At 35.7% G+C, this 22,609-nt stretch overlaps 2 protein-coding genes across 2 annotated transcripts; one reads left to right on the top strand and one right to left on the bottom strand.

Moving 5' to 3' along the window:
* The first annotated feature begins 5,767 nt into the window (after positions 1–5,767).
* On the top strand, positions 5,768–7,656 carry LOC132030691 (MYB-like transcription factor 4). Its single transcript, XM_059420419.1, has 2 exons — positions 5,768–6,069; positions 6,668–7,656. Exons 1-2 carry the CDS (start codon positions 5,937–5,939, stop codon positions 7,411–7,413), a joined length of 879 nt encoding a protein of 292 aa, XP_059276402.1. The 5' UTR covers positions 5,768–5,936; the 3' UTR covers positions 7,414–7,656.
* A 2,350-nt stretch (positions 7,657–10,006) lies between these two features.
* Positions 10,007–17,181, bottom strand: LOC132030690 (rsm22-cox11 tandem protein 2, mitochondrial). The gene is made up of 12 exons (XM_059420418.1): positions 16,952–17,181; positions 14,861–15,126; positions 14,683–14,756; positions 14,470–14,564; positions 13,687–13,784; positions 13,351–13,434; positions 11,941–12,021; positions 11,743–11,826; positions 11,556–11,651; positions 11,236–11,319; positions 11,007–11,091; positions 10,007–10,888 (listed from the first exon to the last, which is right to left on the bottom strand). Exons 1-12 carry the CDS (start codon positions 17,079–17,081, stop codon positions 10,557–10,559), a joined length of 1,509 nt encoding a protein of 502 aa, XP_059276401.1. The 5' UTR covers positions 17,082–17,181; the 3' UTR covers positions 10,007–10,556.
* Between the last annotated feature and the right edge of the window lie 5,428 nt (positions 17,182–22,609).

The following is a 22,609-nucleotide window of genomic DNA, read 5'->3' as shown; positions in this document are numbered from 1 at the left end:
CAACAAATCGTTCGTCAAAACAACATCGGAGTAGGGAGTTATGGGCATTTCAAGATAAGCCTCCAAGCTGCCAAATGGCTCCCCGCGGGCCCCACTTGGAAAGTCGGTGGAACCGACTCTCAAGGGGTGTAAATACCTTATTATTCCACTTTTTTAATCATTTACACTTCTTGGGAGTTCTAGACACATCCATACACTTCTCTTAAATACTTATAACCCCTTAAATCAAGAATTCAATAAGATTACACCAAACTAGTTCAAGAAAAGTGATTGTTCTTGCTTCCACTTGATGTTGTGGTGAGTTTGGTCTTGAAGAAAGCTGGTGTGGCTAAAGTTCTTCAAGTATAAGGTATGTTCTTCATCTTATCTCTTATGTTAAATGGATTTGAAAGTTTAGCAAGTCTTAAAAGTAAAAATAGTTATGGAGGAAAGGTCATAAAGTGTTGTGTTGTGGTTGTTGAGTTTATGGACTGTTTTGAGCATGTTGTGGCTGTGTTGTTAAGCTAATTTCCATATATATGGATGGTATCTAATGTTGTTGGTGTGTTGATGAGATTATGCTCCTTGATTGGGAAGAAAGGAAGTGTATATTGTTATTGTATGTTGATAAACATCACATGGGATGTTTTATAGAATATTTTGGTATTGATCATGATGTTGTTGGTGTTGGTGTTAGTGTTGTTGTTGTAATGTTGGTTGTTGCTATTGTGATTTCGGGCTAGTGATATAAACAGGGGAGATGTTGCTCGAATTTTGGCATATTCTAAAGGGGTTTAATTTGAAGACTTAAGATAAGCATGTGACAATAAGCCTAACAGTAGTATGAATTCTCTTGAATGTAGATTTACGAGCTTGGAAGGATCAGCGTTAAGTAGTAAAAGATCAATAAGGTATGTTAAGGTTATCCTTTCTTTCATTTTGGCATGATTCATGCTAGAACGAAGCGTAAACGAATGTTGCTCCATAATGATTCTACTCTTAGAACGTTAGAGAAATTTACTCTTTGACATTCTTATGATTGAGCTTCCAAGAATATTGTTTCTTAAGTCCTAAGTCCCGAAGGGGGCATGTACGAGGTTTCTCATTTCCATACATTTCTTGATTAATTCCAACTCCTGAAGGGGGCGTATGATTATGATGACTAGAGAGTCACTCTAAAGGGAGTTCAAAGTTTTATAAGCTTTATCATGCATTATACATATATACATATTTATATACTTATTCATCATGATATTATGTAGGGAGTAGGAAGGCTTATGGCGTTATATACGCAAACCACCTGATCATCTGGTATATGATAATTGTGATGCCCGAAGGGGCCTATATGATATGATGCCCGAAGAGGCGAAGCTCGAAGGAGCGAACGGGTAAAGGTGCATATACATATATACATGTTTTCAAAAGTACATTATGCATATTCATGGTCCTTAGCGACAGTCACAGGTACAGGTTGACTCCTACATTCTTCTTATCCTTCGAATCTTGATATGTTGTTTCATTCCTGCCTTACATGCTCGGTATATTATTCGTACTGACGTCCCTTTGCTTGGGGTCGTTATGTTTTATGACACACAGGTACAGACAGATGAGTAGAGGACACTCGCTATAGGATGTTCCCGGGCTATCAGCTGGTTTGGTGAACTCCATTTCTATTCGGAGTATTGTCGAGTCGGAGCACATATGTATATATATGTTTCATATGCATTATGGGTACGTCGAGGCCCTGTCCCGACCTATGTTATGGTACCTTGGTTCATGTTAAAGACTTTGCAGACAGTGTCTTGTGGATAGTGCATCGAGATGTCGACAGTTGTGTAAGGCGGCCACAAAGGTCAATGTGTTCATATGTATTGATTTAAAGATTTTATTGTGATTAAAGATTTTCTTTGACTAAACGATAAGGGAAAAGCCCCTGATATGATGAAAGAGTTCTATTAAAAAGTTTTCATGTTTTACTTGACGAAAGCGTCATTTCATAATTTAAAGGTTCACAAAAAGGTGTGACTTATGAATAGAATGGTAGTATGGCACTCAGCCGAGTAGGGTCTTAGGTGTCAGTCGGGGTGTCAGTCGCGGCCCTCCGGTTTGGGTCGTGACGCTGAGCCATTTTTTATGAAGATATGGTGAAGAAAGGAAAGGTGAAAGAAAATATTTTAAAGGTTTGGAGGTCTGGGGAAAACTCAAGAACAAGATAAAGTTTCCGATGAGTAGGATGAAGAATCCGACGAAGGGGGATGAAGATTTCGATGAATAGTTTGGTGATTCCGACGAAAACTTAAAGATTCCACCGAGGGTTTTTGCTTCTCAGGTGAAGAGAGCAAAAGTTGAGATCGAAGAGTAAAATTTTGGAGGCTGTAAATAGTAAAAATGGGAAAGGATGAACTATTTATAAGCGAGGGGTCATAATGACGAAAGTGCATTGATCAGGTAACCCAAGGGTCGCCAATAGTAAAGCCACACGTGGCCGAAGTCAGACGGACATGACAGTTGATAAGACGTTTGATTTTCCCGCTTATTTCGAAACTTACAGGATAAGATATCCATAAGCTCGGCATAACGGAGACTTAAACGAAGAGAAGAATCCGTACGGAAAGTAAAGGCCAACTCTGTTCGGGTGAAAACTAAAAGCCAATGAAAACATTCATAATCCGAATAGGTTCGATTCAATCCAAAGAAGTTTCTACTACATTTGTAACGAGTATCCGACCATCTCGGTTATATTAGCCTCACAAAACAAAATGGCCTAACTTATGGTCCTAAACTAGAAACGGAAAGAAAATCCGATCCGGTATGGTAAACCAAAGGTTGAGAACTTCGGTCCATACCCTCGGATACTTCTATAAAATTATGAATCAGCTAAATGGCTTCAGGACTATCCTTCGGAATAATCGAATCGGGGTTGTTTTACTTCAGTGGATACTCTTCATTTAGAATAATCACCGGGGGTGGTCCACCAAGAGAAATCTCCGCTCGGGTCCGCAAGATATGGCGTGATCTGACTCGAGAGCCTATCACTGAAGGAATAACCGAGGAGCTCGCAGGGAATCTCCGTCTGGGTGCCTTCGCCGAAGCAGCCGTTGTCTCCTTTCCCTCGACGGCATCCTTAGCATCCTCTTTGATAATGTTTTCCATTTTAAAGAAGACCTCTTCGTAGGAAGCCTTGAAAATCAAAGGTTCGGGGTTAGAATATAAAGTGGAAAAAAACAAACAAGGAATTCCACAAGCAGATTAAGATTTATCATGGTTTTTGCCTTTCCACCCTTCGGGTGCCATGCATCTCCAAGAACAGCCCACATCACGAAAGTCGCTTAAAAGTGCAACTACCCACTTAAAGAAAGTGATTACAAGTTCGGGTTCGACTGGATTCGGGGTGGGATTCCACGTTTCTGGAAAGCTTACGGATAGAGAACGATGGAGTTGGTCCGTACAAATCATTACAAACCGATGCTTTGACCATCCCCTGTCATAATCATTCTCCGGGTCTATGAGGCCTCGAGTCCCACGAGGAAACAAATGAACTACGCCACCTCGGATTACCCGAGGAACATAGATATGGATCAGATGGTCGAGGGTAAAAGAGACCCGGCTACGTTGGCAAAAATCTCTAGGCAGTATACGAGCCTCCAAATCTGCGGAGCAATTTGGCCAATACCGATGTGGTATCGATGGCAGAAGTCCTCTATTACTTGGGAATGGGAAGAGAAAACCCAATAGCAAAAGCATAAGTATAAGCCAACGAATAACCAACAACATGGTGGTTGATTCTTACCCCTCTTTCAACAGGGCGGATGTCGACGTCCGCACTGAAGTTACAATCATTCCGAACTATGGGAATAGTGGCGGCATCAATGTAGGATTAGAATTTTTCCACAGAATCAAAGTGTGAAGAAACTTTGCAGTCATTCGCGTATTTGAAACCGGCGGGGAGGATATCCGCAGCAAGGAACTCCAACTTCTCCTCGGGGCTGGTCGCTCCCATCGCTGAAAACGGCGGAGAATGTGGTGGTGATAAAGGGTGATTCGCACTTTGTGTTAACAATGGTAAGGAAGTCATTACTAAGAACAAAGCGTAGAATCAAGCGATGGAAAACAAAGGTTTTGAAAGAGTTTGGAACTCAGAAGAAAGTTCAGATTCAGGCAGTTACAAGCAAGGGTTTTTGAAAGAGTTGAAGCTTAGGGTTTTGTTCAAGTGCATGACAAAAAATATGTGGCATGGGTTTTATATAGTAGAAAGTGAAGAAGTTGAAGGGTTTAAAAGTTCTGACAAGGGGTGAATTCTCGAGACTGATTAGACGGCTGTAATAATGAGGAACCTGCATCAGTCAGAGTGCAAGATTGATGGAATGTCTTTTCCAAGGCGGCTAGGTACGGACTGCTCAGCTTTATTCTGATCCATTTCCCGGAGTTAATACTTTCCTCCGAAAAATAGAGGGACTATCTGCATTCGGTAAAAATCGGGGTCGGTGATCCCTACTCGAGGCCAACGTTCCGAACTAAGAATGAGGGGCAGTGGATAATAAAGCTCGACTAAATCGGACAGGAACATTTCGAACCCAACGCTTGGACCTGCAATTCCCGAAGAGTGCGCTTACAATTGGTGATATTGCGAGAAATCCGGCCAGTTGCAGATTTCATTCCACACGGCGCAATTAACAGATGTCAAGCCCGATATTTCGGGGATTTTTATCTCTAATTGATTTAGTTACCTTGTTGAATGTAAACTCTTGTACTATAAATAGGGGGGAGTAAATATTCATACCCCCATCAGTTTTTTACCATTCTCCACTCAAGTATACTGCAGACTTATTTCTCAAAGTTCTGTCAAGCATAAAAGTAATAAGAATTTCCACAGTTTGGTCCGAGTAATTCAAGCCTCAGATCGAGCTATTCATTGCATCCAATTCCAAGGCTATTTCTTACTCTTTTATTCGCAATCTATATTTCGTTATTTTATTATTCGATCTATAGCAAATCAAATCGCATATCCTTTAAACCACTTATAAATTCAATTGTTATCTTTTTAAGGGGTAAACAGTTATGTCATTCAAATTATATCTTCAAGTAAGTTTTTTTTAAACATGAGATTTGTAATTTTGAAAATGAGAATTATCTACCGCAAGAAGTAAAGATGGCATGATGATGTAAAAACTAGTTATTGAAGGTATATATTAGTACTTAAAGTCTATTACTACTACTACTACAATTATTACAACTACAATCACAAGGATTTAAATTATACACCCGCATCATGATTATAATTTAACATGTTACAATAAGTTGGTTAATATTTATTCAAGGGTATCAATCACTGTTAGTTAAATATAATTATCTCTACTACTTTTCAAGTGACCGTATAGAGTTATTTTTACACAGTAAATACACAGAACTTAAACTCTTAAGTTTTAGCTGTGGGCTGTTTGGTTTGGAACAAGAACCTTTCGGGATTATAATCCCAATCTTATATGGGAAGAGGGTTTATCTGAAATAGCATCTCTATCTCTACGAGGTATAATAAGGTGCAGTGCACTCTACCTTCTCAAGACCTCACCATGCTAAGTATGCAGTTGTTGTTGTTATTGAAATCCCACATCCTAAATGGATACAAAATACTAAGCTTTTGGTGGAAAATTTCTACCGATTTTAACTAATACTATCAATCAAACACATGATAAATGTAATCTCAAATTTTAAACCGAGAATAATATCCTAATTTCAGTAACCAAATGACCCCTTATTATATGTTATAATAATGCCTTGTAATTTCAACCTCGTGGCTTCAAAAAGAGTACCACCTTTCCCCTAAGTCTTGTCTCTCCCTCCACCCCAAACACTCCATCTTCACTTATTCTTAGTTCTCTCTGTTTTGTTCTTTAGTAGCTCTGAAAATTTTACAAAAAAAATTAAAAACAAGGAAGAAGAAACAAATTAAAGAGATAATGGGTAGAGCACCATGTTGTGCTAAAGAGGGGTTGCGCAAAGGGCCATGGTCCTCTAAAGAAGATTTGTTACTTACTAATTATATCAACCAACATGGTGAAGGCCAATGGAGATCTTTGCCTAAAAATGCTGGTACATGTTCTTACGTGTTAACACTCTCAACATATGTTTGGTTTTATTTTTTCTTCTTTTCCGTTTTAAAGCCATTACTTGTGTTTGGCCTGATGTAAGTCATTTTTATTTTTTACTATAAAATAAGGACGTCATTTTCCGATACTTAAGATCATTTTTCGTAAAACAATTTTGATTTTAACTTCATATTATTTGCTCCAATTATTAATCAAATTTATTTTTTAATCCTTAGTACTAGTGAAAGATTTCATCAGAATATGTTTTGATTTGCTAATGTTATTAATATTTGTTCGTGTATATTTTATTCAAGAAAATATTTTCCACTCACCAGCCAAAAACCAAAATCCCATCCTTCTAGAAAAGTACTTTCTATGAAAAATAAATTCATGGAAAATGTATTTTATCGTACCGCAACGTGCCCTTTTGAGTGCACCTATTTCTTTGCTAGTTAGTGATTGGCTATTAATTTGCTATGAACATGAAAACATTTCATGGAAAATAACTTTTATTGTACCATACGCAATTTCATGAGTGTATCTGTTTTCTTGCTCGTTGAGTGATTGATTGTTGATTTTGAATAACGTGAAAAATATTTCAGGGTTGCTTAGGTGTGGAAAAAGTTGCAGGTTAAGATGGATGAACTATTTAAGACCAGGGATTAAAAGAGGAAATTTCAGTGAAGATGAAGATGATCTTATAGTGAGATTACATTCACTTTTGGGTAATCGTTGGTCACTAATTGCTGGAAGATTACCTGGTCGTACAGATAATGAAATCAAGAATTATTGGAACACGCATTTAATCAAGAAGCTCAAAAGTGCTGGAATTGAACCGAAAAAACCCCACAAAAAGTTATCCAAAAAACAATCAAGAAAACAACCCCAAAAAGAGAAGTCAAGAAAAAAGGAGGGGAAGAAGAGTAATAACAACAACTTAAAGGGTCAAATTGTACAAGTTGAGAAGACCAAAGTTTTTGCACCAAAGCCCATAAAGATTTCTTGTGGGATTTCAAGGAACAATAGTTGTGAAAATGTTACATTGAGTAGTACCGCTTGTTCCTCAAATAGTAATTTTGAAGAAGTTGATCTTGGAAACAAGAAGGAAAATGGGATTATGAGTCATGAAAATGAGGTGAATATTTTTCTAAAGGACTTAGGTTTTGGTGAATTACTTGAAGGGGATGGATTTTGTGATGAATTTCCTATGGGAGAAAGTTGCAAATTTTCAAACAAATGCTCAGTGGAAATGAATGATAATATGTTGGAGAAAGTCTACGAAGAATATCTTCTACTTCTTTCTGAAAATTGTTATAATCAAGAAGATCAAAAGGAGCAAAATTGTTAATTTAGTTTTAGTCAGATGCAGGTTAGTTTTTTTTTTTTTTTTTTTTAACTGAAGTCTACTGATCCGACTAATTTAAATTTACTGCTTCTAAGAATGTATATTAGTTTAGTTTCTACTAATAATTATCTAGTTTTGGCTCAATTTTGTCGTGGGTACAATGTACCAAAGTTAAATGAAATCAGTAGCACGTGACTTTGCCTCAATTATTTGTTCCTTTTGAATCTTGATCAGTCTGTCTTCTTTTATTTCTTTTTCAGGGACCTGAAAAGCACTTCTTCTTTTTTAAATTTTCATTTTGATAATTTATTTTGCAACATGAAGTATAAAGATGATTAATAGTTATTTACTTCCATTATTTACATCATATCACGTTAATTTATCGTTAATAATTGAGATGAAAAAAAATAGTGTAGTTAACCATGGTAAAAAAAAAAAAAAAGTGTATCCTAGACATATTATGTTTTACAAAATTTGGTGTAAATACGAGACATGAGAAGAAAAAGAATTCTTAGAAAATTATGAAATAATTTTTCCTGCGTGACCTTGTTGATATTGTCGGTCTCAAGCCGGATAAAAAGGTATGATTACGATAAACTGGCAGGCAACAAATTTTTTTAATTTATAATGAATCCTCGTAATACATAATAATAATAATAATAATATAATGATAATGATAGTATAAGTTGAACTTAAATGAAGCATCGAGGACTCTCATACTGAAACTTAAAATGTGGGTTCACATTTCTCAGTTTTGGGGCTTGTAAGTCACATAGTGAGGTGGAAATTCCGAAAAAAGTTACATAGGAATAAGAATAATTACAATAAAACAAAAGGACAAGTGTCGGCTAAAGTGGACCATTGACAAACTTTCCATTTGCAATTATTTTGAGCAGATTTATGATAAATCTGGAATTTTATATTTATATTTTGAATAAAACGTGCTCTCATATAATAGCAGCCACTACTTAAGCAGCCCACAGTACACAGGCGGCTCCTTACAATTTTTGCCATGAATAGTGAAAGATTTGTTCTTTCATTGGTTAAATTTTTCAAGAAAGATTATTTGAAGTAGGCGTTTGGCCATAGATATCAAAAACAAATTTACTTTTTTTAGAATTTTTGAAGTTGGAGTTGTGTTTGGCCATAGTTTTAGAAATTGTAGTTTTTGATGAAATGTAGTTATAAAAAAGTGAAAAAAGTGATTTTTTTTTTTAAAAATAAATTTTTTGAGTTTTTGGTATTCCGGAAAGTGAAAAAAATTTCGGAAAAAAGTGAATAATTTTATGGCCAAACGGCACCTAACTTAGAAAGTTTCGAAAGAAGCGCTCCACTATCTTTTATAACTATCCGAAACTTAGTAATCCGACTAATTAATTCATACTTTTAATAGAGTTATTCATCCATCCACCATACCTATAAATGTTATAATAAAATGTTCAATACCAACTGTTTGCCTTTTTTGCCCTGTTACTTCGATTCAAGATACCAACAACAATATACCCAGTGTAATTTCACTGTGATTCAAAATGTCAAGATGTTTCTAAAACTTGAAGACAAATAAGAATTTAATTTATTTTACATTAGTGTGTAACTTATACCTGTAAAGGCATTATACCTTACTTTAAATATTAGAAATTTCACATTTTAAAGAAGCTTACGTGCAGTTAGTTGAAAACTCAGAAATTAATGTGTTCATACGTAATAAATCGACATCATACGGTAAAAATCTGCATGCCGTATCACCCAATAAAATTGTGATTATCCTCATCTTTATTCTTTCCATGCTTTACTGTAGAATGTAGAAAAGTTTGTTCTTATAGCAGAAAACGTCCTATGATAACACACATCAAAGAAAAATTAGACTTCTTGTAATGATTGTGTGTGTGTGTTGGGTTTTCTTTGTCCACATGATAATTTACCTTGACAATTGTCACTTTCTCCTGATGAGGAGGAAATCAAAAGTCCCAATTAAAAATAAGGGAGGAAATCAAAACGATAGGGACAGGGACAAGGGACAAATATATCCAGAAAAAGAGACAAGAAACTGTTCTGCCACTATAATGCATTTTTTTTTTTTTTGTTAATTCAAAATTCAATAATAATGCACTACCCCTTTATAAATTGTGACACCATTTTTTTTTAATCTGTCCCAAAAAAAATATCATATTTTTATATTTAAAAGTAATTTAACTTTATGAGTTAATTTACAATCACATTTATATTTTACAGAAACACATTTATATAAAGCTTGTTTTGAACCACACATTTTAAAAATCTTCCTATCTTTCTTAAACTTCGTGTCAAATCAAGTAGTGCCACATCAATTGGGATGGAGGGAGTATATAATAATACTACTAGGTAGTGTAAATGGCCTACTACTAGTACGAGAAAATTATTTTCAAGCGAAAAGAGACATAAAACTTTATTAAATTCATTCTTAAGCTTGCTTTCAATGTAATTTTGGAAACAATTTCCCCAATTATTCAAAACATACGCACAAATAACACTTGCAAAATTAGTAATCTTTAAAATTATTCACCTTTCAAACAGTAGCAATAATATCCCCATTTCTGGAAAGTGAGCACATGATTCACATGAGCATAAAAAAATTACAGATCACAAATCAATACAACAAAGCGTTGACACAATCTCCGATGTGGGACTCAGCACGTGATATATCACGTACTATTCTCTCTGTTTTTTACATTGACATAGTTTTCCTTATTCAGTACAAAAAGGAACACGTAATTCACATGTACACAGTAACTGTACTTCAGTTTCACAAATGACCCTTCTTGTTTCTTGAGCCATTTGGCCCAATCTTATCCTCTGCATTACCAGAATAACCATCTGACTTCACTTCCCTTCTTTATAGAATGGAAAATACATTTATTACAGTACCTGACGGACACATGAAAGTTAGATTACTTTTTAAGATTTTCCTAACAAAAGTATTTTTTTTTGATAACCAAGAAATCTCCGAGGACTAGTGACGCGCAGTTCAATCCAACCCTTCTCCACTTGAATATCATGCCTTTCTCTGTTGCAGGATTTGAACTTGTGTAATGCTTAACTCATACATCACACACGATGTGCTGTTAATGATAGATCAAAATCGTTGAGCGCCCTTTTTCAAACAAAATTTAGAAGGGCCATAGGTCGCCCCAAAGGGATCGTCGTGCTTGATGATGCAATGTTGGGTTTTTGCTCTTTGTAATAACAAACCGGTCAAACGAACCTTCAGTGCCTTCTCTGTTCATTGATCGACAAACGTCCATTTCAATCCGCTTTCCCCTTCTTAAAGGACTGTATATGATTCTTCCCCAACCACCACCAAGATCGGCGTGGGCCATTTCTTCACCTTCTTCCTCCCATTCATCATTGTCAGTAATGGCATCTGTTTCCGTAGCATCAGAATCATAGGATATGGGGTCTTCTTCTTGAACATCCTCATCTTCTGAAATGAATTGGTCCTCTGACATAAAAGGAGAAATGTCACTACTTTGCAATGAGTTAACGCGCATTAAATAATTGTCAAAAAAAATAAAAATAGATGGCTAAGAAAAACTAATATTTAATATTGATAGCAATACCATAGTCAATCTCTAAATCCTCTGGATTTCTTCTGGCATGCTGCTCCTTCAATGTCTCAAACTTCATACCATCCAGTGGCCAAGGCTCTCTACTTGAAACAAGAAATTAGTTCAATAGAGGTTATCTGAAGGTGGCGAAAAAAAAAAAAAAAGGAAGAAGCTACTGAAATATCACTGTGTAACAAGCTAAAAACAATTTAACCATTGTCATGTCGTATTATTGAATAACTTGCCTTGGCCGTTCTCCTCGTCTAAAAGCGATAAAGCTAAACTTTTCATCTTCAAAGCCACGTAGAGGCTCGCCTTTCGACCGCTACAAGACAACGACATAAGAGTCAAAAAACATGATTCATAACCAGGTATAGAGAAAGCTCACTCAAGAAACGGGAGAAGGAAAGAATAATGATGATATTGCCAGCAAGATCAATTTCTTAGCTGGGAACTTGAGAGTAGAATATATCTGGCCCTATGCGAGATTAGAGGGGGTAAGAAGAGACTGAATCAAATTCAGAGAGCTCAGGTAGAATTGCAAAGGAATGTGAGGCAAACCTTGTAGGCACGTTGAGATGTTGTTCTTTGCAAGCGTTGAACAAAATGACAATATTTTCCAGTGTTATCCAGAGGACAACGTCCGTCATGTGGACACTGCAAGGGGGCAAAAAAAAATCAATTCAGACAGAAAAACTGTAGTCCAATCTATTCAAGTCATTACACCATAAACTTAAAAAACACTTACCGGAGCAACTATATATGCCCCATTCTTTAGTGTCGTCAATGCTGTAGATTCTTTGCCAGATACATCTTCTAGTTTGCGACTTCTCTAGAAATTAACATTTAAGAACAAACGGAAAAGGTTGTTAAGAATTCACATTCCAAATTGGAATAAACCAGCCGCCTCCCTCCATTCAAGTAAATTCCAAAAAGTGAGTTTTACCCTTTTCTCCATCCATAAAATGTGAGATCGCATTTGAGATATAATATTAGATCCTTGTGGTGTTCCTGGTTCTACCAAGACCTGCTCAACAGTACATTGTCAGAGGGAGAAATAACTTTTGTTTTTCTTACAATCAAGGATGTTTTATACAGCGATAAGAAATAGATATTTCAGTAAACAGACGTGTAAATGGAGGTTATCTTATTCCAATGTCATGATCATGCTATCAGCCTGATAACACTTGAACCGGCAAATTGAGCAGTAACTATACCAATAGCATGCGAAAAATTCTACACGAGAAATAACCATCGCCTCCCCCTTACTCAGTTAGTAGTCAATTTTTTTTATGAGCACCTGGCTCGATTCTTTTACACAGTCGTCGCTCTCTTTTACGCATGCAGCTCCCCATTTAAAACACCCCTCCTTCCCCCCCCCCCCCCCCTCTCTCTCCCTTGTGAAGTCTATTCTTATTTAAACTGTGTCTGTATCCTGACCCTCATTGTCCATACAGTAAGACAGAAACTAGAGCATATTACAGTCACCAATTATGACTTGCAGTCTGCTGTGGAATCGCTCGGTACCAGTGCTCACGTTTTTAAGGCTGTACTCTAGAGGAGTATCTTCACTCGAATGCATTTACTTACAAAAGAATGTGTGTGTGTTATAATAATCTGCAGAAGTTGGAGGAAGAACTTCACATTTGACTTTGAGAAGCTATCAGAGTTTTGGATTGAATTAAAAAAATCAAATCCTACAGCAATGAAGGCTTTATATGATTTGCGCTTAATACTGCCTGCACTTCCCATGTCAAATTTGTATGACACACTTCTCATGTCAGGATGCAGCAGATACTTTATTATTTTATACGGTTTTCACCAATTTTAAGAATTCAACTTCATCTGACAAACATATTTACATTTTGATAAAAGTTTATCAGCTATTAGTCCACTTTACTTGTCACATTTTTGGTTTACACGTCCCTTAAGAAAGTATGTGTTTTGACCATAGTACCCTTATTCATTATCTTTAATCATTTAGAATTTTAATCTCTCTTCAATAAATATTCTCTCTTTACTTCATCAAAAAAAAAAAAAAGGTCTCTCTTTAATCTCTCTTCACTTAGGTTTTCTGTGCTAATTAGTCCATGTTTATTGCTTTCCATGAATAATTATTACAGGGAAAAATGGGAAGAATGTACTCAATTATATCTTGGTTTTCTAAAATGACAACTATTTTAGGTGGTTGAATTATTCATGAGCACACTTGCGAATGTTCTATTCCTGGAAGTGACAGAAAGGAACTTCTAAAGTATAACATCTCACCTCCCCCTAAATCTTCAAATCATCAATAATGAATGCAGTATGCTGAAACATGTAGATATAAAGCTTAAGAATGGATTTTAACACATACCAGAACATCTCCTGTCAGTTCCCAAAGCTGGCGTACAACCGTGATTCTGTCCTTAAGAGATGGAATTTCTCCAAGTACATATGACTTCGGTCAAACAAAGTTAAAAACAGATCAGCAACAAGGTGCCAAAAATATTCACAAAATACGGATCTATCAGAGGAAAGCATCAATACATTCTTGTTAATGAAAAATAAAACAATAAAATTATACATTTTTCTTAGATGAAGTAATAAAGTATTACAATGAGAGCATCCAGAGGATGCAAAAGAAGTATAAAAACTGGGGAAATTCCTACACAAATTTAAGAAGCTGACACCACAATAAGATTGTACTTACAGCAATCACAAGATCATGTTGTCTGTCACTCTTTTTGACATCCTTAGAGAGTGCTTGAATGCTTCCATAACTTTGAATGAGTGGCAAATTTTTAAGACCTGCAGCAATTACAAGACATATTTCACCATCTTTATCAACCTCACATTTTCTAATTACAGCAGTAGAACGTTAATTAAAAATATATGTCGACGGTTTGCTGGAGACAGCAATGTGAAAATAACACTTTTTTTTTTTAAAAAAAAAGGGTAAGGTCAAGCAATATGAAGTGATTCTTAACCACTGGCTATGATACTCCTTGGTTGTACAAAAACAGTAACAGGCCACAACCTTATCATGCAGCACATATGTCCCGGGGACAACAACAACTGACTCCAAGATATGACATCTCGGGTTGTAGTTTATGAAGCTCAGCCAATCTCATTCATATCAAGATGCACTGCCCAAAAGCTTAAGGCATACAAAATGATGTTGGCGAATCTGTCCTCTGATACGAGAACAATTTCGCTTAAAGTTGTATCAGCTTTATGCACAAATTTAATAAGACGCACACATAGAGAGACTTATAATACTTTGTGTGAGAAGCACGGACTTCATGTCCTTTATATTTCCACAGCAATAAGACTAAGAGCACAATTACAGACACACCTCCACCTAAGCCCACTCAGAAACTTGAACGAGCTGATCAGTGAAGTAACCAATAACTATTAATTAGGATTCCAAAACATATAGTAAAAGTCTAAGATTTTCCAGGCCAAAAAGAGTCAATCGAACACCAGAATGTACCTTTTATAAGGTTCTGTCCAGCACGCTGCATGGACTGTGATGGCTCTACCAAATTAATTCTATTCAATGACCGCGGCCACACTTCTCTAACTGCCCTGCATGACCACACAATTCAATAACTTATCAAACGGAAGGGTCTAACAGAAATTAACACATAGGTTGGATAATTAACCAGCAGAAATCATTTAAACAACAAAATATCAATCTTCTTACCAAAAGGCAGAACCAGTCCCAGCCCCAAAATCCAACACCTTGGCAGGTGCAAAACCAGGCAATCTTCTGCGTACCTAAAGTACAAGCACATTAAAGCACACTCACTTTTAGCAACCAAAATCTACATTCATGTTTCAAAATCCAAAGTTCGAAAAATCCTGAAACATAATTTCTTTACCTCACTAAGGACTCTATAAAGAGCAGAGTAAACAGCAGGCATACGGGACGCCAAATAGGCAAGTGTTTCATCTTCCCAATACTTGAGGCCAATGTCACCATAGTTGCTTTTGATTTTCCACCGCTGCGAACAATCAATAGACTTGAGAGGATCTTCAAAAAGCTCCTTGGATGTGGAGGTTGGAAGCATCAAATTCACTTCCTTTATTTGGCTGAATGATTGTGATAACCTCAACACTTTTCTCTTCATATGTGGCTCCTCTTGCTCTGCAATAAAATAGATCCAACCGAAACACAAAACTTTAGAGCAAGATCAAATAGAATTGCATCAATCAGTCAACCAACATCCATATGCAGACAATTGCAAAACAAGCCTTCCCATCTCCTAAGACATACAAAATCACGATGAGAAAAAACAACAGATAGTTCATCTCAAAAGGAAAAAAGGACCAATATTTGACGCATATCAAAAGTGGCTAATGTAAAATCAAGAGAGGGTTTGGCAGCAAAAGAAAGAGAGATTGTACTTGGCAATGCTTTGAATATGACAAAGTTGACTGCTAATGTGAAGGAAGCATTTATGCATGTGCCTTTTTTCCAGATATTCTCAGCATGACTCTACAGAGAAAAAGAGGCGGAAACGAACATTTTCCAAGCTTTTAGCTATACCAAGCTCTAAAACTTAAAGCAAGAACTTGACTTAACAAATAAGGATAACTCGTTTTCACAAATTAACTTCTTTTTGCCAAAGATACTGACAAAATCAGTTTCAAGATAATATCACAATTTCAATAGTGGCTCTGGTAAAACGAACGAGATTATTATACAAGAAAATACTCCCTTTGTTTCAATTTGTTTATCTTACTTCCCTTTTTTGTCTGTTTCAAAACGAATGTCTCTTTCCTTTTTTGGCAACTCTTTAATTCCAACTTTTCACATGGCATGTTTAAAACCGCAAGATTAAAGGGCATTTTGGTACATTCCACATCAAGATTCAAAAGTCTTCTTTACTTTCTTAAACTGGGTGCCAGGTCAAAACTAGACAAACTAATTGAAACGGAGGGAATATACGCTAACAATAAGCCTTGATTCCTACATTCTTCTTTTGTAAACTGATGCTCAATATACTAGAAAAAGAATGGAAGAGAGGGTTGTTTATTTATTGGCATTACGGTATTAGGACTGAAGGCATTATCTACATATTTTGGAAGCTAGCAGAGCTGAAAACAGCTAATTTTCGATTATAACGAAAAAAAACTAGAAATATACTAGAAAAAGCATGCTCCTAGGATTATCTATGCTAAAAGGTGATATTTTGAGCATGAAATGTAATAATTAAGGGACTATTTCAGCCAAAACTCTAAGCAGGCACATCCTAATGAAATCAATGTTCAAATAAACGTTTTTAAAATATGAAAAAGGATTCAAATTCACCTCGGAGATACCATTCGATAGCTCTACGAAGATGAAAAACAGCTAATTTTTCGGTTTGTCGAAAAAAGTATTCAGCTTTTACTTGCTTGAAGGATTATATATGCTAAAAGGTGATACTTTGAGTATGAAATGTACTACATAAGGGACTATTTCAGCCAAAAAATCAAATAAATGTGCATAAACATGAGGCACCAAATTCTTCGGTTTATCAAAAAAAAGTGCTCCATCCGTCCCAATTTAAGTAGCCATTCGGCCATAAAAATTATTCACTTTTTTTACTTTTAGGCGTTTGGCCATAAATATTCGGAGTTGTATTCCGGAATACCAAAAACAAGAAAAACTTGTTTTTCAAAATTTTTTCACTTTTTTACACTACATTTCACCAAAAACTATGGCCAAACAAAACTCCAACTTCAAAAATTCCAAAAAAAAGTGAATTCATTTTTGATTATTTATGGCCAAACAGGGCCTTAGGTGTCTTATTTTCCTTTTTGATCTGTCCCAAAGAGAGCGTCTCTTTCGTAAGTGGGCTGTTCAAACACCACATCATACATGACAAGTTTAAAATCACAAAATTCAAATGACATTTTAGTACATTACACACAGTCTTTTTTTTTTTAGGACTACAAGATTCAAACCATCCAAAAAAAAGTGTTACCTTTGAGATATTTTTTGATAGCTCTACGAAGACGGATAGGAACAATACGGCATCGTTCAGATTGTTTAGCTGCTGATTTGAGTGCTTCCGCTGTGAACTTTGGAACGGTTTCTGTTACTATTGACCCCATTTCTTTGACACCGGAAAATTGAGGATTTTTAGGAGGGTTTAAGGTCTGCTACACCAACGTTACTTTCTTCCATTGCTGTTGCGTCGCTTAAAGAACTAATGCTACACATTTGAAGGGCTAAATCAAAGACCAGCCCATTTGAAGGACAAACCGTGCAATTTTACTCAAATTTTGGAGTGGCCTTCAAATGCACTCACTGGTCTTTAATTTTTGGCCCTTAAATTGGTGGTCTTTAATTTTTGACTCTTTCGTCTAATACCTCGAGGTTTGGGGTTTGAATTCTGGCTCAAAAAAAAAAAAAAAAAAATTTTGCAAGATAAAATTTGGTAGTAAAGTTAGGTCTTAAGGCAGCTGAAGGCAAAATTTAAGGTAGAGTTTGCCTCAAAACTCTGCACTCTACCTGAAGGGAGCAAAATTCTGTCTGGCAGAGGTTTGCAGGCAAATTTCTGTCTTGCGAATCCAAACTCTATCTTGAAATTTTTTTTTTAATTTTTGTTTGAGCGAGGGTTTGGACCCGAAATTGGGGGTTCTAGCAATGGCCAAAAATTAAAGACCACCAATTTAATAGACTAAAATTAAAGACCACCCCAAAAAAAGGGAATTCCTGCTAATTGCCCGTATAGCCTATAAGGATTTGGGCCTATCAGGAAGGCCCAACATAGTGCACAGTCATTTGCACTTTTTGTTCCCCATCTTGTGCTGGTCTTTAATTTTTGTCACCCAAGACAAACAATTTTTTTTATTTAGCATAAGTTTATATTTTCGCATCATAATATCTCACAAGTTATGCCTCACGCCTTTAAAAACTTGTGTCTCGCTGGGCATAAGTTCGATTGCTTAGGTTAAAAATTAAAGGCCAGCACATTTGAAGGACAAAATTAAATACTACCCCATTTGAAGGTTAAACCGTGCAATTTGGTCATTTGCACTTTTGTCCCTATTTTGTGCTGGTCTTTAATTTTTGTCCTCATGGGCAAACAACTTTTTCGCGGGGTGTAAGTTGATAATTTCGCGTCATAATACTCCATAAGTTATGACCTGCATCCTTAAAGAACTTATGCCCCGCTAGGCATAAGTTCGATTTTGAAGGGGAAAATTAAAGACAGCCCATTTGAAGGGAAAACCGTTCAACTATTTCACATCCATTTGCTCTTTTGTCCCTATTTTGTGTTGGTCTTTAATTTTTCTCCCTTAAGACAAATAACTTTTTTGCGGAGTATAAGTTTATACTTTCACATCATAATATCACACAAGTTATGCCGGAGCCATTAAAAAACTTTTGCCCCACTTGGTATAAATTCAATTTTAAAGTTCAAGAAATAAAGACCAGCTCATTCGAAGAACAAATCGTGCAATTTCCTTCCCTGTCCATTCTTTTGAAGTGGAGGCCCATTATAATTACACAAGAAGAGCCCATTTCAAGGCTACCCTGTCCACTGGACTGTGAGGAGACTGGAGGCAATACTGCTACTCAACCTCCTAGTGTAATTACATTTTTTTGCACGGATTTCCTTCAAAGGCACTGGTCTTTAATTTTTGTCCTTCGCTTAAAAAAGTAGCTGAAAATACTCTGAGATTTTGGGTTCGAACTCCCGCTCTATTAAGAAAAAAAAAATCGCAAGGCAAGGCTTCGCGAAAAGTTTGCCTTATATAAAACTATAAGGCTGAATTTAGTTATGCTTTGTATGGCAGAATTTTAAGGCACACCTGCCTTAAGGCAAAATTTCGCAAGGCCGATTTTTTTTTTTTTTACTCTGCTGGAATTCTACTAAAGTTAGGCCTTAACTTTTGCCCAAATAAGCCTAATTTTACTACGAAACTCTGCCTTGCGATTTTTGTTTTGACCGAGTCGGAATTCGAACCCAGAACCTCGGGTATTTTAGGCAAAGGACAAAAATTAAAGACCAGCAAATTGAGGGACAAAAATTAAAGACCACCACCGGATAAGGGTAATCGTGCAAATTGCCCGTGTCATTACGAGCTCATTTGAGCTCAAGAAAGCTTAAGCCCGGGATAAATGGGCAAATAAAAAAAAATTGAACAGCTAATCGAGTTTTAGTAAAGAAATAATATTTGGACGATCGTACCCGTAGACTAAAAAAACTACGAATGGACTTTAAAACTTTAGGAAAAATTCATTGAGTTTCACACTTTTATCAGTTTAAATCCATGACATAATGTTATAGTCAAGATCGGAGAAGTACCATGAGTGAAATAATACTTTTCACATTATTTCACCTATCTATTCCACTAATGATCCCGATTTAAAACTTATATATTTTATTGTCGCTCCGATACCTATTTTAAAATTTTATTACGAAGTATCGTCAGTGAAATAATTCTTTAATATTATTCACTGATGATGTCTATTTCAAACACCATTATCTACACTGTGATCTAAATTGAAATGGTCTAAAATAATTTTCTTGAGATGTTTGTGTTTGTCATAATTTTTTTTTAGATATTCTGCTACTTCCTCCAATTTTTATGTGTTTTGTGTAACAAATGTAGCTAGGCTGGAAGACATATTTCGGGAGTTGGCTAATTTTCTTTGGGACCCTGGTTAAAGGAGCATGTGCACTCAGAGGCAGAGCCAAGATCCGAAACTTGTGGGTTCGAGGTTCTAATTCTTTAAAGTTACTGGGTTTTTAATTAATTATTTGTATATATTTGACAAAAATTCTAATACAAATATATGGTTCGGACAAAAGCTATTGGGTTAAACCTACACCCAAAGAAGCTTCACCCCCGTGTGCACTATGTGTGAAGATGACTATATATAGAAGGTAACTATTCCATTAGGTTATGCTGTGAAGTTATTTCTCTATTTTCTTAATTGGTTAGATTAATCCTGGAACCTCCCTCCCTTCTTACTTTTCTATTTCTTCTTCCCTTGGAAGATTTGGTTACTAGCTTGGAGTAATTGTAATAGTTTGAAGATGAACTCTTATAGTAATGCATGTGATTACAATTCACCCTATCAATATAATTTTCCTTCATTACATTTTGCTTTACTACGAAAACTTTCCAAGTTAGTTCATCAGTCATATCTCCAACTAATTAAAGCCAAACAAATTATATCAGGAACTACCAAATCAACTAAAGGAGTTTGATGATTAACTTGCATGTGGGACGTTTTTCTCAAGCATAGTAATAAAATCATGAAAACTTCCCTACTACTTAATTTACTGGTGAAATAGTTAAAAAGGAAGGAAAAAAAAAGTAGAAACAGATTAGACTATTCAGGAAAGAGTCATCATATAACTTTCTGGTAGTCAATTTGGACAATAGTGTGACAAAATAATTAAAAGGAATACTATTTAATTTATAAAATGAATTCAAATTTATATCTTCAAAAATTCAAACAAAAACAAAAAAATCAAATTTGCTTTAAAACTTGGCCCTCATATGGAACTCAAGATAAAGTGAATAACTGCTTTTTAGGTTCTTATCTATTTATTTGCTTTTTCCCATATTTTTTTTGGCTGACTTTCTTTGAAAGAAGAAAATACTAATCTTTCTTTTCAGTGACGGAGCCAGGAATTTGGCGAAGGATATGCAAATTTTCTTCTAACTTGTGTTAAGGGTGTGCAAAATTAAATATAAATGCATAATAACTAACATTTAACCTATATACACTGCATAATTTTAAAGCAAATTATATTCATGTTTCTTTTACATGGGAAATTGGTCATAGGATTATATTCATGCCAACCAAACAGGCTAACACTAAGTCTTGTCATAGAGAAAATAATTTCGTGACAGCTCAATCCACTAACCAATTTTTCTTATAACCAAACAGCTATTCCATGATATATACCCACGAGAATATGCGTGGGGGGGGGGGGGTGGGGGTGTAAATCATGGTTTAGTTAAATCAAATCATTGTTTTTATAGTTGATCCTTTGATTTGGCACAAACATCCAGTCATTAATGATGTCTTTTTTGTTTTCCATCTGATATCAATTACGCGCTTTGGGACTCCGACTAATTCGAATTCCCGCAGTATGAGGCCCTTAAAGGAAGAAGCGCTTCCTATAAAAAACAAAAAAATTCTTTGACTCAAACCCGAGACCTTTAACTATAGGGTGGAGGAAGTATATTCATCCCACTACAACTTCTGGTCGTAATAATGCTATCAATATAATGGCAGATCTAACCATAAGTTCGCTAATTAGACAGAAAGTATTTTAGAGGCGAACCTAATAGATATATGTGTACCTCAAAAACAAGTAAGGACAGAGCTTAAGTGTGTGTGTGTATATATATCAGAACCGATTCTTTCAACTTAGAATTGATCATAACATTTAGGATATGTGTCGCCGATAAATTGAGCATTCCAGACTTACCAAGCGTTTCGATATTTCAAATGAACAATTTCAAAAACTAGTGATTCTAACAACGTATTGCAGAGTTGATCGTTTGGACAAATGACAGCACTTTCCTAAGAGCGAGCACTGATTAAAGCCAGTTTGGTTAAGAAATAAGAATAGTTTAGTGTTCCAAAGACAGTGGAGTTAGTTTCCTCCTTACTCCTTTTTTTCAAACATCAGTCGAATGAACTGACAAAAGTTTAATAATTAAGCTAATTAATCTTTGTGCTAATTCATAGTAGTTATAACATTAATTGTATAGCTTAGTGGATAGCAATACGTCAGCGATTATCTCAGCAGATACATGCATAATTTTATGTTAGTGGTGGGACATTGAATAAATCACTTGATGAATATAATATAACCATTCACTTTAACCAACAAGAAAAAAGCCTAATTTCTTGGAGATCAGCATTAAAAGATAAAACACTTGTTTGTTTATTGTTTGTTTAGGCATTAAATGATATAAACAAGAAAGAACTTAATATTGTAATATTATCTACCCAATTAGCAGTAAGCACCTAAAGAATTGGAGAGTTGGGTTTGGTGATCTCTGAGCATTAGGCTGATTTTTGAGATTTAGCTATTTAGTGACTTTATGACTAGATAAACCAAATTGCTTTTCTTTCTTTTTCATTCTCATTTCTTTAATTAATACTTCCTCCTTCTTTTTTGTTTTTTGTGCTCGCTTAACTGGTGATTTATATTGATTTGGGCAATTCGCAGGAATGCCCCTTATTCGGGGTGGTCTTTAATTTTTGCCCTTCCCCTAGAATATCCTGAGGTTCTACGTTCGAACCCCAGCTCAAGCATAAAAAAATTTAAAAAAAAAAAAATCGCAAGGTAAAGCTTTTGTAAAAGTCTGCCTTATGTTGCATAGGTTGCCTCAAAGCATAACTAAAGTTCTGCCGGATCCAACAGAGGTTGCCTTACAAGGCAGGCTTTTAGTTATGCCTTAAGGCAACCTCTGCCGCATAAGGCAGACTTTTCCCAAAGCTTTGCCTTGAGATTTTTATTTTTTTATTTTATTTTTTTACTGAGCCGGAGTTTTGAACCCTGAACCTCAGGGTATTTTTAGCCACTTTTTTAAGTGAAGGGAAAAAATTAAAGACCACGAATTTGAGGGGCAAAAATTAAGGACCACCCCAAAATAAG

The sequence above is a fragment of the Lycium ferocissimum genome, chromosome 9 (assembly GCF_029784015.1).
Source record: "Lycium ferocissimum isolate CSIRO_LF1 chromosome 9, AGI_CSIRO_Lferr_CH_V1, whole genome shotgun sequence".
NCBI lineage: Eukaryota > Viridiplantae > Streptophyta > Magnoliopsida > Solanales > Solanaceae > Lycium > Lycium ferocissimum.
Note: the sequence above shows the minus strand (reverse complement) of the source record. Positions and strands in the feature narration are given on the sequence as shown.